This window comes from Plectropomus leopardus, chromosome 21 (genome assembly GCF_026936395.1).
Source record: "Plectropomus leopardus strain MGB_pleo_1.0 chromosome 21, ASM2693639v1, whole genome shotgun sequence".
Classification (NCBI taxonomy): Eukaryota; Metazoa; Chordata; class Actinopteri; order Perciformes; family Serranidae; genus Plectropomus; species Plectropomus leopardus.
In genome coordinates, this window is record NC_142196.1 from 25,895,642 (window position 1) to 25,908,112 (window position 12,471).

Here is a 12,471-nt window from a genome sequence, read left to right on the forward strand (position 1 = left end):
AACAGTGCGATTTAAAAGCACCGTAAAAAGTTATATATATCAACACCTCAAGTATTGATTTTGAATTTGAGCTATTTTTAGGCTATTATCTTTTGATATTTCGTCAATTATCTGAGCAGTAATGCATGAATGTGTGTGGGCATGTCCTTTATTTTCTTTTTAAGTACAAAAACCAACAGATCATCACTCACAGATATTTTTTTGATAATTTTGCACACATTAAATAAGTTCGGTGTTCTGTTATTAGATCCTCACCAAAACCGGGCACCTCTATAAATTAAGATTTTGGGATTTTTTTGTGCTTATTTCACAAAAATAAGTTTAAAAAAACAGTTAGTGCTTAAATCAGTGCTGTCTGTTTAACCCGTGCTTAGATTAGTTTAACCTCTAAGCGTTAACTGTTAATGCACAAACAAAACCAAATTTTAGAGGAAAGAGAAGAAGAGAAAGAACAATTTAAACGTGCCCCGTACCATAAGGCCTTGATTATCTTTGATATGCTGCTCTTTCTTTTTTATCTATTTGTCTGTTTACAAACCTGTCATCTCCCTCAATGTATTGAGCTCTTTCCTGTCTTGTCTTGCTTCACAAAATCTTTCAAAATTAAAATAAATAAATCAAAAAATAAAATAAAATAAAGAGTTAACCAGAATGTAGCATTTAAAATAATAATAATAATAATAAAAATGAGGTTAATGCAGTAACATACTATGTGCAATGGTTTAAAGGGGCGGTTAAACTCGCCAGTTATTTATTTCTATTGGGGCACCTGGTTTAAAATTATTGCTTACATTATAAAGACAATTAAAAAACACTTTATAATGTATAAATAACATACTAGACCCCGTGCACTGTGTGGAGTATATGACAAAAAACAAACATGACGCAGTCTCCAAAAAAAGGCTTTTAAACTTAAAACATAAGGAGTCACAGGTTGTGTTCAAAGCTTATAAATCCAACATTAACCAACATTAATAACTCAACTGTGTAAAAAAAACAAGACATTAAAAACAAAACAATCATTCTCAGCACAAGGCAAGTTGTTTTTTGTGTTTGTACAGAAAAGTACTGAAACCCTGATTTAGGCGACGTCTGGAAAATCTGTTCTGTCCATTAATTTATTATTTAAAGGCAAATATTATCTTTTATTGGACGCGTTATGAAGTCCATGAGGAGAGAGACACAGAGGCCAAACCTTCATTTTGGCACAAAAACACACATGAAAAATAAAACAAACAACAACTATTAATAATGGTAATAATAATAATAAGTGGGAAATGATATTATTTTTATATAACTCCTCTGTTTGGGACATTAGGTCCTAACATCGGTGCCAGGAACCCGACATGACGAGACAAATCTGAGGAATCGTGAGATGATTGACCAGAAAAATACATTTCTGCGACACCTTTAATTTTTTTGTGAACTACTGGATCATTCTACCAGTTTAGAGTGGTAAAAAATATTAAAATATACTGTAACAAGGGTTAAATGTGGCATATAATGTATGAAACTAGAAGGGGTCACAAATATACGCAGATTCATTTTAACCCTTTGAAACCTGAGAATATCGGCTTGATTTTGCTTAAAAACACGGGAAAAAGGCAACAAAAAAATTAAGAACAAATTACCCAAAATTAGCTAAATGTTTTCGTTAAAGTACAAGAAAGTTAGAAAGAAACAGTAATTAAAACAAGACAAGAGATTGACCAGGAAAAAGTGCTTAAAAATAATAATTCTGTAAAATATATATATGTATATTTCTTTTAGCTTAAAAAATAAAAATTTTATTATTTATTGCAATTTGCAGAACATCCAACATTCACCCAAAATTTTTCAGAAGAAAATACACTAAAAAAAGAAAAAAAAATTGACGTTGATGCAGGTTTTAAAGGGTTAAAGCCAAAAAAAGACATCACTGCGGCCACATGTCAAACTTAAAATGACCACAAGGAGACCGATTATTAAGAATTCATTTCAAGTTAGAAGATAATAAAAAAATAAATCCAACATGAAATATTCTGCTTCTTTGGACCCAAAACAAGAAAAAGATAAAAAAGTAAATTCATGATTGTCCAAGTTGCCGCCAATTCCTCCGTTCTCTCGACTCTTCGCCACGGGTTTGGCTTTAAATCAAATAAATCAGCTGACTTCTGACAAATTAATTCATTACGATCATTTTTTAATTCAATTTTAATTGTTTTGCAGAGGCCACTGACAAGCACACAGCCACAGCATCATGTGACCTACAAAAGACTAAAAAGTGTTTCATTGCAGATTTGTTAAATATGGCTTTTTAAATCTCCTGAAATATCACCTCATGTGAGCGTAAAAAGACTTATTTTGCGAAAAATGGGAGTTGTTTTAGGTGTATTTTATATTTGCAATTTCTGCGTGCGCAATTTAAGAGTTAATGGAAACCCGCCAAGTGTGGCGTCAGTCAGTTGGCAAATGAGTCTTTTACTTAAAGTTTAATAATAATAATAATAATAATAATAATAATAATAATAAGAATAATAATAACAATGATAATAATAAATTGCATTTTGGCCTCCTTTTTAAACACTCATGGTCACCGTACAAGGCAGAATTAAAACAAAAAAAAGTTTGCAGCTTATTTTTGATGTTTTATCATCTTTAGTCATCGCAACATGAGCAAAAAAAACAAAACAAAAAACACGCCACTTCACCAACAACTGGTTTCCAGAGCGAGTCTTTTGCAGATCGACCACTGCTGACGCAAAACACGTCAATAACTGTCCTTTAAACGTCGCCACCATGGACTGTATGCAGATGGACGACATGACAGCTCCCTAAAAATGTAACTTTTCGATCTCTATCGCCCCCCGGTGTCTGACTGCAGTATAGGTCATAAAGCCCGCCCCTCCATGTTAGTGAATGGGACAAACTAAAAACTCAAAGCCAAATGCATTTTTCCCAAAGATGGTTTCTGTCACTGAAGGTCATTCTCATCGCCCTGATGTTTGTTCAAGTGTTTGTTTTTATGCTGAAGTCGGTTTTAATGAGTTAATAAATATTTCCCGCCATGATTGACAGGTCTGACAACCAATCTGTGAGCTCCGATTTAATGGAGCTGCTCGCAACTGGTCGGACGGCTGTTTTTGGCGGGAAATTCCCCACGAAAGATATGACAAGAACTCGACCTCAGAAACTCCTTCAGCTCACGAGTTCAGTCCCTGCAGGAGCGATAATAACGATATGTCTAAAAAAGGTCCTGAAGTGAGACATCGAGTCTCCTCGCCCTCTGAGTCGCTCTGAACATGAGCGTCTCTATAAAAACCCTCCGTCTGCGTCCCCGGTCAGAGAACGGTGACCTCAGTCTGCAGGATGGACTGAGCTCGGGAGTTTCTGGGGAAGTTTTCGGTGCCGTTTCTGCTGACCGACATGGCGTGCAGCCGGTAGTCCCGCCCCACGTAACGCTTGAGAGATAAACTCCTCCACGTCCTCCTCAGCTCGCCCTGGACCTTTTTATGCACCAACAAAGAAGAGTTTAGAGTCTGTGAGGCAGGAGTTTGATGTTTGGAAATGTGTGTGTGTGTGTGTGTGTGTGTGTGTGTGTGTGTGTGTAGACTCACCTCGCTGTTGAGGAAACAATAGAGGACCGCCACGATCAGACCCTAAAACACACACACACACACACACGCACACACACACAACTGTCACTGACTACACATCAGTCTATAGATTTATAAAACAAGTTTAAATTTGAAAAAATGACTCTATAAAAAACAAGCGCTCTGACATGAAAGAAAAAATGAATTTTAGGTTAATTTAACATCTGCATATTTTGAGGGTCATCACCTTCAAAGTGTGTGTATTTCTGTATAAAAATGTATAAATGAGCGAAATCTGTCATGATATAAATGATACCTGGAAGGATCCGAGGGCGAGCTCAAAGAAGATCTTGACGTGCCTCATGTTTTTGTCGGCCGGCTCCATCAGGTACACAAACACCACGTAGTTGACCCCAAACAGAGGGATCAGCAGGAGGGTGGACTTAGCCAGACGTCTGGAGCGTGCACACACACACACACACACACACACACACACACACACACACACACACACACACACACACACACACACACACACGCAATGATAATGTCTTCCTCTTGTCACCTTGAAGCCCTCTAAAGTGCAAAAAGAGGTCAAACGTGTACCTGTACTGCGACTGCTCGTTTCCTCCGACATCGGTGCAGCGCAGCTTCTGCACCAGGATGCGAATGATGCTGATGAACAGGATGAAGTTGATCTTTTACAGGAAGAAGAGACAGAGGCGTGTCAGTGAATAAAGTTTTTCAGCGTCCTGACAGCAACATTTATCTTTGTGAAACTAAAATTTTAAATGATAAGTATCAGAAACACATTGTAATGTAACAAGTAGCCACAAATTTCTATGTGTGTATGTTTATCTACATGTTTTTGTGGTACCGGTACTTTTACGTTGGTAAAGGTTCGCTCAGCTCAGGGGAGGAAACAGAAGTAAAGTGCAGGTTGTCAACTTGTTCTGATTGATCATCTGATTTACAACATGTTTAAAACTAAAATGAAGCTTATCTGAAGCTTATCTGTGTTTTTAGATGTTTTCCCAACTGAGCTGCTATGAGACCGTCTATAAACGTCTGTATCAGATGGAATAAGCTCTGAAATAACATATTAAGTTGATAAAAATATTTTGGTTTAGTATACGCAGCTGGAAAACGGGCCGAGGAAGACCGATGAAGTGAGAGTTTATTAAAGTGAAATGTTACAGATTTTCCAAATGTTACTGTCCTGAATCTACTCTACAAGTTCAATAAAATCATAAAAATCTAGTCTAGTTTGTTTGCTTGAAACTAGAAATCTGTCTGAAATAATCCTAAATAAGTGCTTTAGATGATAATACAGAATATGTATTTTTAAGTAAATATTAGTGGCAGTGACAAGAAGCAAGTCATGACATAAAAACAGAATTTCTAGCTTCATTTTATTAAGATTTTGGTACAAAACTCACAATGACAGACGCCATGATGGGCCAGTTCATCACTCTGTTAGGGATAGGGTTCTCGTTCATCTCCCAACACCTGAAAACAAATAATCATAATAATAATAATAACAATAATAATAATAATAACCTGAAGTTTTATAGATTTTTAGTCTTTCTTTAATCTAAAATTGCTTGATTCATAAAGAAACTCACCAGAGGTCTGTATTATTTTTTTATTCTAAGTGAAATTTCTTTATATCTTTACCGTTTAGGTCAAATAGACATTTTTCTTGTGCTACATCCAACTTTCACAAATATTTAACTCTTTGAAATCTGTGCAAAAAGAGGACAAAAGGCAGTGAGCAAGAAATGTCCCACAAATGATTTAAATTTAGAAATGAATTAAAATGAATAAATAAACAAATATATATATATTTAGGGAAAAATATCCAAAGAGTTATACATTTATAATTATCACAACTGTATGTTTTTAAATCATTTTACAAAATTATTATAATTTTGAAACATATTTTTAGGTCATTTTCACTCTCTCTTTTTTTTTTTACTTACCTGTTTTTGTTTGGTTTGGAATTTTTTTATTGTTGGGTTTTGTTCTTTGGTTGTTTTTTTTTTGGTTTTTTTTTTGCTAATTTCATTCTTGCATTTTTTACTAATTTCCTTTCATTTCTGGGTTATTTCCTCTGACTCTTGCCATGTACTTGAAAGAAATCAAGTCAATGGTCTCTGGTTTTAAAAGGTTAAACACGCTGACATAAAGAAACTAACCAGATTCTTTAATTGCATAAAAAAATAATTAAATCTAATTCAATATTATTTCATGTCATTAGATTTTAAGGCATTTTCTTCTGTGGTTTTTGCTGCATTGCTGGTCGAGTCCAGCAGAGGCTGACAGTCGCTCACACTCACCGCGTGTCCTCCAGGTTTATCCGACATATGATCCACGCCACCATGAAAACAAAAGGGATGCCTGAGAGACGAGAGACGAGAGGAGAGGAAGTCTGTTTAGATTCTCAGTCTGCACATCCTCATGAGGTGCCACACAGGAAACGTGACGTCCACACACACACACACACGCACACACACACACACACACACACACACACACACACACACACACACACACACACACACACACACACACACACACAGATGTACATGAAACAGCTGGAACTGAGTGTTGCTGCATTAAGGAGGAAGTGTTGGTAAAGTGGTGATGAATGGTGGAAGGAGGCGTCACATGGCAGCAGAGCGAGTGCAGACGAGCCAGGAGACTGTTTACCACCCGACCTTTCGTGAAATATACCGCTCCACTTCACCCGTATGACGCTCTGTCTCTTCATGCAAGAGTGGTTTTGCAAGACATTTTGAGCAGGAATGATGCAACAGTTTTGGTCTTGAGAAACAAGTTTTAAGCCGCTTTTGCTGAGTTAGATGAGAATTTCGATGCCATTCTCATGTTTGTGCAATAAATATGAAGCTATCGCCAACAGCTGGTTATCTCAAATTAGCATAAAGAAACAGAAGAAAGCCGCAAAATTTTTTATATTTCAAAAAACCAAAAAACTAACGTTCATTAGTGAACTAGGAGTGGATTTTGTTACCTTTGGACAGATCCGGCCTCGCTGTTTTCCCGTTTCTATGCTTTATGCTAAGCTGAGCTAACCGGTTGCTGCCTGTTTTTAGCGCTTTATCAATCTTTTTCCAAAACTCAAGGCAAGAAATCCAATAAATTTCAAAATAATAATAAAATAAATTCCTTTAAAGCCACCGTTTCCTTTTTGTTTATACAAAAATGAAGAGATTCTGGTGAAAATCGGTGCAAAGTTTTGTGTTGTGTTTTCGGGTTGTTTTCACTCTCAGTTAGTTCTGAAATGCTAAAACAGAAAAAAAGTCCAAATCTTCCTCATCTTGTCATCAGCAAACAACAAAATTGTGCATCTCTGCCAACATCTGGATTGCAGTGTGTACGGTAGCAGCGTGCAATGTTATCTGCTACAGCTGTTTTGGATTCACCACCTACAGGCAGAGATGAACAGTTTCTTCACTGGCTTTAATCGAAATATCACAATAAAGTAGCCTACATTTGGAAATAACAGAAAGACAAAAGAGCTGTCTTAATATTCTGCAACATATTCTATAAGAAGAAATAAAATATTCATACGTATTGCAGAATGTTTGCAAACATTTTCCAAACACTAAGACGGACCGAGTTTGTGATAACACAAAAAACGGTGTTGCAGCGTACCCCAGCCGATGAGCATGTACATGGAGAGGCGGATGGAGTAACTGTGGACGACGACCAGCAGCGTGTGCAGGTAGAGACCCTCCACCAGCAGCCAGAAGAAGTTGGCCATGACAAAGTAGTTAAAAAACACCAGCGCGGTCTTACAGCCCACCTACAACAACAACAACAACAACAACAACAACAACAACAACAACAACAACAACAACAACAACAAGCTTTATTATATTTAGGAGTGAATCTACAGTAAACAAAAAAGGTCATAGTATAGATTCCTGTGGGTCTTACACACATGAAAATATAACTTTACTTTAACATAAGGGGAATCTAAACGTTTAAAGCATCACGGATCAATATACAACTAACCTTTCACTATTAAGTGTTTTGCCTTTATTTGTCATTTTTGATTGGTTGCAAAGCGTCAAGAGGGCGGGTGGTATACTCAGCTGAGGCTTCTGATGCCTCCGTATCTCATTATAGAGTAACTGTGCATTTATGTGAAAACATGCAAATAATCCTGTTATGGGGGTTAAACCAGCACTATTTTGGCCACATCATTGCACCAAGTGACAGTTTCTCAAAAGGAGATAACAGCGCACACCCCGACTTCACAAACCAAGAACTCAGTTTTCCCTGTCTGAAGTTGTTATTATTGCACAAAGTCTTACAAAAGATCAAAAAAGATGAAAAAGCTTATTGTGTGGATAAAGCCTCAGAGCAATTAAATTGTAATTGACAGAAAGGGTCCTTTTAAGTACAGTAAAATAAAAGTGTGTGTGTGTGTGTGTGTGTGTGTCTCTGTGTGTGTGTGTGTGTGTGCATATGAAGTCACCAGCGAGGGTTGCGTGCTGCAGTCCGAGTTCTGGTCGTCTGAGAAGAGCAGCGTGTCTTTGGTCAGCACGGCCACGGCTCGCAGCATGAACGACACAAACAAGTTCAGATGGATGTAGTTCCTCGTGCAGTGGAGCCTCCTGCACACGCACACACACACGAGGGGGGGGGGGGGGTGGGGGTTGAGGAGTGTGTTTACAGAGGGTGTCGTGGTGTGAATCCAGTGAAGGATGTGGTATCTAAACACGCTGATAGCAGCCGAGTGAACAGCTGGAGTCGATCCAGACGGAGCTGCAGCGTATTAGCCTCACACAACAAACTGTTATCACTGACTGCTCTGTGTGTGTGTGTGTGTGTGTGTGTGTTAGGAAATACACGTGAGTGAGTGCATTTAAAAGTGTATACATAGACTTATATTACATATACTAAGTGATCCTGAGTTCAAAGTTTTCACGACTTATCAAGGTTATTCTTCAGTCCAAAGGTTTCGGCTTTTGCATGATATTTTTCTCAGTAAATGTTGGAGTCGTGCACACATGCATGACTCTAAACTCGACCATCATCAGAAATGTTAAATAAAATAGAAAAATAAGTTTGCATCTATAAAAATAATTTCGCCTGAAGGAGAAATATGATAATTTGATAATTGAAAAGCAGATTTTTAGTAATTCTTGAAGACTTTGACACCTTTTTGACCATAAGGAGCAACAGCATCATCCCAGCTGGAAGTGGAGAAAAATGTCATCTGACTTTGACTTTCTGTTGATTTTATGTTATTGTTTAACATATTTTGATATTAATTTGTCATAAAGGTAGTTTATATAGTAACTGACCCAGATTGACAGGAAAAAAACTGTGGAAAAATGATGATGTTAAGACCATAAATAAATAAAAAATATTCTTCTAGTTTTGTCAGATTCACACGTGAACACAAACTGTGATCTCACCTGTTTAACTGGTCGTGTGAGTGGTGGGCAGATGAGTGTGTGTGTGTGTGTGTGTTTACCTGAACAAACAGATGATGATGGAGCTGGTGAGCAGAGTGATGAGGGACAGACTGTGTCCCAGAGTGGACAAGATCCTCACCACCCTGTAGAAGAGCAGCTACACACACAAACACAAAAAAAATACTTTTTGTTTGCAGTGAATGTGGAATAACTTCTGTAATCATCAAAGTTGAGAAAAAAAACCATATCACATTATTGACAACAATAATTTATGCATTAATGTGTTCATTAGTTAAAAGGTAAAGATAGAGCTCATCTTGATTAATCTCAATCATTTAGTCGATTTATATTTTGTATTAAAAATCTAAATATGGGGGCGCCCGATGGCTCAGTTGGTGGGGCAGGCGCCCCATGTGTGGGGGCAGTGTCCTCGCCGTGGCGGCCGCAGATTCGTGTCATCCCCTCTCTCTCCCCCTTTCGCACTAAATCTGTTCTATCCAATAAAGATAACAAAAGCCAAAAAAATAGATATTAAAAAAATCTAAATCTTAAAGTAAACAATGCTATAAAAATTAATGCAGTCAAAGATGTATAGGAGTAAAAGTATAAAGTTGCATTCAATTTTAAAAAAATACACACGTAAAATAAAAGTACATGAGCAATTGTATAATTGGTTTCTGGTTGAGCTTTCAATAAAGACAGACAATTAAATCCACTAGAGGGCGCTGCTTTCTCTTTTCTTTAATCTACACATTCAATAAAGAAATAGCTGCCTGAATAGTTATTGTTTACTCCTCTGACATGTACACAAAGCTGTTGCCTAGTAACTTAAATCATCAGGAGCCTCGTGTGGTCAGCCAACAGTGATGAGACTCAAATTTAAGGATGCAGAGACATTTTCATCAGCTGAGCCTCTGCTGCTTTCTCCAGAGCGCAGAGGCTCTTTCACAATAAAAGCAGGGTCAGGATGAACGGTTCAACCTCTCTATAAACTCTTCTGGTCAACACGCAGGGATGGATCTGCCCACTGTGTGTGTGTGTGTGTGTGTGTGTGTGTGTGTGTGTGTGTGTGTGCGTGTGTGTCAGTGCCTGGCGTTCATCGCTCTCTCATCATCTATAAACAACATTCCCCAAGTCTGACACACCATCTGGCAACAAACCAGACATTTACATACACACACACACACACACACACACACACACACAGTATATACATCCAGACATGCATGAGCATGATCACGTGCACTTTAACACACACAAACTGCAAGCTCTGTCCTAAACGGTCAGACACACACATTTAAACCACACATGATGAAAACATACTGCACAGGTTGCATGTTATGTTTATATGCTATGCTTAAATTATCATATTTACACATGTTAAAATGCACAAAGAATTTTGTTTGTACTTCCATACTTGTGAGGACCTTCACAGACATGATGCAGCCAAATATCAAGAAAAAAATGTTGGCACTGAACGTTTCTGCAAACCATAGATACGTTGCAGCATTTCTAAAGTGGTGTAATTTATGAGCTGACTTTGTCATGAGGAGGTGGAGGGGATGTTTGATGGGAGAGAAACCAGAAAGCTGCAGACCATTGTTAGAGAACAAGAAACAAAACTGGTTGTGACCAAGCAACTAACTATTTTTGTGTTTTCCGCAGCTTTTTAGGCTCCAAACCTGGGTACTTTGTAGAAACCTGTTGCAGTTTCCAACAACCTTCCAGAAGCTTTTTAGCCACCTTAACCTGGTATTTTAAGTAAAAACCTGAGATTTTCCTCCTATAACACATGAGAGACAATGTTTTCAATTGTTATTCAACATATCTGCTACATAATAATCCACAAATGTAACATATCTGTGGTTTGCAGAAACATATATAAGGCCAGTCTTTGTCTGCACATTGAGTTGCATAATTGCAAGCCCCGTCACCTAACCCTACATGCCAAACGACAGTCCTCAGCCTTAGCTGAAAGTAAAACTAAATTTTCCCATTAAACTGCAGGAAAAGCCAAAATATCTTCACTCCCAACGCACAGTATAAACCACGAGTGGTCCTCACAAAGATAGATGTAAAACAGCACACGCACACACTCACAGAAGTGCAAAACGCTGTACATCCATTCATGCAGCAGCTGGTTTGTTAAAGCATCATACTGAGACGCTTCACATGCTTCACAAAAATATTTCCCTTTCTGGACTTTTCCCTTTTCTTCTCCTCTCAGTCTGTCGTTACGTATTCATTTCTCCAACATCCTCCTCCTGTGTTTCCAAGGTTTTTTTGGCATTTTTCCCTTCCTATTTTGTATCTATCCATTCTCCTTTACTTACTAAAACTTTCATTCTACTTTCACTGAGTTTAATTTTTAACCAACATCAGTCCTATAAATATTAAATATTCATTAATCTTCAGATTTTTACCACATTAAATGGCAAGTTTTTGTCATGATGCCACAATGTTTTTAGATGGAAAAAATACCAAAACATAAAATGAATTGTTTTCAATATAGCACAGTAGTTTCTTTTGGGTTTTTTTTTGATTATCACAGTCTGGGATATGTCAGTGATCAGCAGCTACATTGATTGTGACAGATCACCTAGTGGAAATAGCATGTATTTCCTCCATATGCCAATTATGGTGAAAATGACCTCATCAGGTAGAAAATAGTCAAAATGACAAATTCAGAGTCAAAAGCCCAGAATGACACCCAGAAATAATACAAGTCCTGTTTTCTGCTTTGATGGCTGTGGGATCAAAAATGTCAGTTTGAATGGGTTTCAAAAAAGCATGTTGGAGATTTCTGGACCTTTAAGAAAAGTTGTGAACGCAGTTTTTTCTGTTGTTTTTTTCGCAGTATTTTTCTGTTGTAGCACCACCACTTTTGCCACAGTGAAGTGTTTCAGTGCGTCCTCAGGCCTCTCTGTCCACTCTAAACACACGCAGAGGGGAACACATACGTGAGGATACACAGACGGTCGCAGCCTGGCATCAGCGTCTCATTCCTCAGTTTGATTCTCAGGCCGTCTGGCTGCGAGCTGATGACCTGCTGGCTCTGGTCTGCTGCAGCCACATTGCCTTCTATGTCCAAACACATCTCCGTCCATAAACTCTGGCTCGCTCGCCCTTTTCTGTCTTCCTCTGTGACACCGGAGAATTAAAGCGATGTTGAACTTTAGGGCTGAGCGGCTTCCTGGCCACTAAAAGAAGTCTAAATCTGTCTCGATCTGCTCCTCCTGTGTGCTGTTCGAGATTTAAATCAAGACCGAGTTATGACAGAGATCGGAGGAATATGAAAAACTGCGACCATCAGAGTCAGAGCGACAGTTTTTTTTTCAGCAAATATTTTAAAAGAAAAGAAAAATATTAATAAATTAAAGTTGTTCCAATGATGGAAAACAAGATGTCCTACAATTGAGGATTTTTAATTAATATTTCCTTTT

General features: G+C 37.8%; 1 protein-coding gene across 2 annotated transcripts in view; it reads right to left on the reverse strand.

The window, feature by feature from the left end:
- Positions 1-891: 891 nt before the first annotated feature.
- LOC121960754 (vasoactive intestinal polypeptide receptor 2-like) overlaps positions 892-12,471 on the reverse strand; it is a 33,265-nt gene continuing 21,685 nt past the window's right edge. For both annotated transcript variants that reach the window (XM_088072118.1, XM_088072117.1), the window contains exons 5-13: positions 9,088-9,185; positions 8,083-8,221; positions 7,254-7,404; positions 5,915-5,975; positions 5,015-5,084; positions 4,182-4,273; positions 3,892-4,030; positions 3,597-3,638; positions 892-3,485 (exon numbers count right to left, since the gene is read on the reverse strand). In XM_088072118.1, coding sequence (XP_087928244.1) covers positions 3,321-3,485; positions 3,597-3,638; positions 3,892-4,030; positions 4,182-4,273; positions 5,015-5,084; positions 5,915-5,975; positions 7,254-7,404; positions 8,083-8,221; positions 9,088-9,185 — 957 coding nt within the window. In that variant the 3' untranslated portion in view covers positions 892-3,320. The remainder of the gene's footprint in view (positions 3,486-3,596; positions 3,639-3,891; positions 4,031-4,181; positions 4,274-5,014; positions 5,085-5,914; positions 5,976-7,253; positions 7,405-8,082; positions 8,222-9,087; positions 9,186-12,471) is intronic.